This window comes from Oncorhynchus gorbuscha, unplaced genomic scaffold, assembly GCF_021184085.1.
Source record: "Oncorhynchus gorbuscha isolate QuinsamMale2020 ecotype Even-year unplaced genomic scaffold, OgorEven_v1.0 Un_scaffold_383, whole genome shotgun sequence".
NCBI lineage: Eukaryota > Metazoa > Chordata > Actinopteri > Salmoniformes > Salmonidae > Oncorhynchus > Oncorhynchus gorbuscha.
This window is the reverse complement of record NW_025745232.1, coordinates 369,630-374,629: the sequence shown is the minus strand read 5'-3', so window position 1 is coordinate 374,629 and position 5,000 is coordinate 369,630. Positions and strand designations below refer to the sequence as shown.

The window sequence follows — 5,000 nt, the reverse complement described above, 5'->3', positions numbered from 1 at the left end:
CCACACAGCTTCCAGCCATGACAGGGTGTATTAATGACCCAGACCAACCACACAGCCTCCAGCCATGACAGGGTGTATTAATATCAGGGTGTGTTAATGACCCAGACCAACCACACAGCCTCCAGCCATGACAGGGTGTGTTAATGACCCAGACCAACCACACAGCTTCCAGCCATGGCAGGGTGTATTAATATCAGGGTGTGTTAATGGCCCAGACCAACCACACAGCCTCCAGCCATGACAGGGTGTGTTAATATCAGGGTGTGTTAATGACCCAGACCAACCACACAGCCTCCAGCCATGACAGGGTGTATTAATATCAGGGTGTGTTAATGACCCAGACCAACCACACAGCTTCCAGCCATGACAGGGTGTATTAAAGACAGGGTGTATTAATGGCAGGGTGTATTAATGGCCCAGACCAACCACACAGCCTCCAGCCATGACAGGGTGTATTAATATCAGGGTGTGTTAATGACCCAGACCAACCACACAGCCTCCAGCCATGACAGGGTGTGTTAATGACCCAGACCAACCACACAGCCTCCAGCCATGACAGGGTGTATTAATATCAGGGTGTGTTAATGACCCAGACCAACCACACAGCCTCCAGCCATGACAGGGTGTGTTAATATCAGGGTGTATTAATGGCCCAGACCAACCACACAGCTTCCAGCCATGACAGGGTGTATTAATATCAGGGTGTGTTAATGGCCCAGACCAACCACACAGCTTCCAGCCATGACAGGGTGTATTAATATCAGGGTGTGTTAATGACCCAGACCAACCACACAGCCTCCAGCCATGACAGGGTGTATTAATATCAGGGTGTGTTAATGACCCAGACCAACCACACAGCCTCCAGCCATGACAGGGTGTATTAATGACCCAGACCAACCACACAGCCTCCAGCCATGACAGGGTGTATTAATATCAGGGTGTGTTAATGACAGGGTGTATTAATATCAGGGTGTGTTAATGACCCAGACCAACCACACAGCTTCCAGCCATGACAGGGTGTATTAATGACCCAGACCAACCACACAGCTTCCAGCCATGACAGGGTGTGTTAATATCAGGGTGTGTTAATGACCCAGACCAACCACACAGCCTCCAGCCATGACAGGGTGTGTTAATATCAGGGTGTGTTAATGACCCAGACCAACCACACAGCCTCCAGCCATGGCAGGGTGTATTAAAGACAGGGTGTATTAATGGCAGGGTGTATTAATGACAGAGTGTATTAATGGCAGGGTGTATTAATGGCAGGGTGTATTAATGACAGGGTGTATTAATGGCAGGGTGTATTAATGACAGGGTGTATTAATGGCAGGGTGTATTAATGGCAGGGTGTATTAATGGCAGGGTGTATTAATGGCAGGGTGTATTAATGACAGGGTGTATTAATGGCAGGGTGACAGGGTGTATTAATGACAGGGTGTATTAATGGCAGGGTGTATTAATGGCAGGGTGTATTAATGGCAGGGTGTATTAATGGCAGGGTGTATTAATGGCAGGGTGTATTAATGGCAGGGTGTATTAATGGCAGGGTGTATTAATGGCAGGGTGTATTAATGGCAGGGTGACAGGGTGTATTAATGACAGGGTGTATTAATGGCAGGGTGTATTAATGGCAGGGTGTATTAATGACAGGGTGTATTAATGGCAGGTTGTATTAATGACAGGGTGTATTAATGGCAGGGTGTATTAATGGCAGGGTGTATATTAATGGCAGGGTGTATTAATATCAGGGTGTGTTAATGACCCAGACCAACCACACAGCCTCCAGCCATGACAAGGTGTATTAATATCAGGGTGTGTTAATGACCCAGACCAACCACACAGCCTCCAGCCATGACAGGGTGTGTTAATGGCAGGGTGTGTTAATGACAGGGTGTATTAATGGCAGGGTGTATTAATGGCAGGGTGTATTAATGGCAGGGTGTATTAATGGCAGGGTGTATTAATGGCAGGGTGTATTAATGGCAGGGTGTTTTAATGGCAGGGTGTTTTAATGGCAGGGTGACAGGGTGTATTAATGACAGGGTGTATTAATGGCAGGGTGTATTAATGGCAGGGTGTATTAATGGCAGGGTGTGTTAATGGCAGGGTGTATTAATGGCAGGGTGTATTAATGGCAGGGTGTATTAATGGCAGGGTGACAGGGTGTATTAATGACAGGGTGTATTAATGGCAGGGTGTATTAATGGCAGGGTGTATTAATGACAGGGTGTATTAATGGCAGGGTGTATTAATGACAGGGTGTATTAATGGCAGGGTGTATTAATGGCAGGGTGTATATTAATGGCAGGGTGTATTAATATCAGGGTGTGTTAATGACCCAGACCAACCACACAGCCTCCAGCCATGACAGGGTGTATTAATATCAGGGTGTGTTAATGACCCAGACCAACCACACAGCCTCCAGCCATGACAGGGTGTATTAATGGCAGGGTGTATTAATGGCAGGGTGTGTTAATGACAGGGTGTATTAATACCAGGGTGTATTAATGGCAGGGTGTATTAATGGCAGGGTGTGTTAATGGCAGGGTGTGTTAATGGCAGGGTGTATTAATGACAGGGTGTAATAATGGCAGGGTGTATTAATGGCAGGGTGTATTAATGGCAGGGTGTATTAATGGCAGGGTGTATTAATGGCAGGGTGTATTAATGACAGGGTGTATTAATGGCAGGGTGTATTAATGGCAGGGTGTATTAATGGCAGGGTGACAGGGTGTATTAATGGCAGGGTGTATTAATGGCAGGGTGTGTTAATGGCAGGGTGTGTTAATGGCAGGGTGTATTAATGGCAGGGTGTATTAATGGCAGGGTGTATTAATGGCAGGGTGTATTAATGACAGGGTGTATTAATGACAGGGTGTATTAATGGCAGGGTGTATTAATGGCAGGGTGTATTAATGGCAGGGTGTATTAATGACAGAGTGTATTAATGGCAGGGTGTGTTAATGGCAGGGTGTATTAATGGCAGGGTGTGTTAATGGCAGGGTGTATTAATGGCAGGGTGTATTAATGACAGGGTGTGTTAATGACAGGGTGTGTTAATGGCAGGGTGTATTAATGGCAGGGTGTATTAATGACAGGGTGTATTAATGGCAGGGTGTGTTAATGGCAGGGTGTATTAATGGCAGGGTGTATTAATGACAGGGTGTATTAATGGCAGGGTGTGTTAATGGCAGGGTGTGTTAATGGCAGGGTGTATTAATGGCAGGGTGTATTAATGACAGGGTGTATTAATGGCAGGGTGTGTTAATGGCAGGGTGTGTTAATGGCAGGGTGTATTAATGACAGGGTGTGTTAATGGCAGGGTGTATTAATGACAGGGTGTATTAATGGCAGGGTGTGTTAATGGCAGGGTGTGTTAATGGCAGGGTGTATTAATGACAGGGTGTATTAATGGCAGGGTGTATTAATGGCAGGGTGTATTAATGGCAGGGTGTATTAATGACAGGGTGTGTTAATGGCAGGGTGTATTAATGGCAGGGTGTGTTAATGACAGGGTGTATTAATGGCAGGGTGTGTTAATGGCAGGGTGTGTTAATGACAGGGTGTGTTAATGGCAGGGTGTATTAATGACAGGGTGTATTAATGGCAGGGTGTGTTAATGGCAGGGTGTGTTAATGGCAGGGTGTGTTAATGGCAGGGTGTATTAATGGCAGGGTGTGTTAATGGCAGGGTGTATTAATGGCAGGGTGTGTTAATGGCAGGGTGTATTAATGGCAGGGTGTGTTAATGGCAGGGTGTGTTAATGGCAGGGTGTGTTAATGGCAGGGTGTGTTAATGGCAGGGTGTGTTAATGGCAGGGTGTGTTAATGGCAGGGTGTATTAATGGCAGGGTGTGTTAATGGCAGGGTGTATTAATGACAGGGTGTGTTAATGGCAGGGTGTATTAATGGCAGGGTGTATTAATGGCAGGGTGTGTTAATGGCAGGGTGTGTTAATGGCAGGGTGTGTTAATGGCAGGGTGTATTAACAGGTGTATTAACATCCAGCTGAATGATTTACAGTAACATTGTAGTGATGATAAAAACAAATCTTATCAAAGAGTCAAAAGGAATCCAACTTTGATTAGCTTTGATGAAGGGTTCAAAAAGGGTGGAAAGGGTTCTACACGGAACCCAAAACAGTTCTACTTGGAACGAAAATGGTTCTGCCTGGAACCAACAAGGGTTCTTCAAAGGGTTTTCCTAACCGGGACAGCCAAAGGATTGTTTTAGGTTCTAGATATAACTCTTTTTTTTTCATTAAAAATAATTGTATATAAAAAGCACACAAAAAACGAACACAACATCAAAACACCTTCAGCGAACCCTTTGAGGAGCATATTAGACCTTGTATTAATGGAGCCTTCTCTGTAGTTCTAATGATGACATCACAGAGGGCTGAGGATTCTATCCTCATGGAATAGAACTGGAGAGTTCTGGAACACAACTCTAGAATTCTACAATAGAGAGAATCATTCCAAAATATATCTCTGTCAATGAACTCACTCTTCAAAGGGTTTTATATCAAATAAAAAATGATAAGACAACCCAAACCACGGCACCATAGAATTATGATTCTATGCACAGCGCTGCCTTGACGTGCAATGCTTTCAATATGCAGCAGGCATGCTGTCGTTGAGGGAGGTGAATAAATATGACAGATAGGAAGGCTGAAATACCTGGAGAAAAAACCTGCAGAACCTCTCTCTCTTCTGCAGCTGTAAACCCAGACAGGTTGGTTAGAGACAGATATAAAACAAATAGAGACAGATATAAAACAATACTACTTCTACTAAGCACTAATTGAACAGGATCTCTGTGAATGAAACAGTCAGTCATGAAGGAAACAAAACAGCCATTTAGGAAGACGCTCCCTTCCTTCTGCCTCTCCTCCCCTGCCTCTCCTTCCCCCTGCCTCTCCTTCCTCTCCTTCCTCCTGCCTCTCCTTCCTCCTGCCTCTCCTTCCTCTCCTTCCTCCTGCCTCTCCTCCCCTGCCTC

The 5,000-nt window shown here is 45.2% G+C and overlaps 1 protein-coding gene across 5 annotated transcripts in view; it reads right to left on the bottom strand.

Annotated features, from left to right (window-relative positions):
* LOC124018038 (adhesion G protein-coupled receptor L3-like) overlaps positions 1-5,000 on the bottom strand; it is a 177,300-nt gene that overhangs the window by 93,621 nt on the left and 78,679 nt on the right. For 4 of the 5 annotated variants that reach the window (XM_046333298.1, XM_046333294.1, XM_046333296.1 and 1 more), the window contains exon 8: positions 4,682-4,720. The exons of the other annotated variant lie outside the window; for it this stretch is intronic. In XM_046333298.1, coding sequence (XP_046189254.1) covers positions 4,682-4,720 — 39 coding nt within the window. The remainder of the gene's footprint in view (positions 1-4,681; positions 4,721-5,000) is intronic. 5 annotated transcript variants of the gene reach the window in all.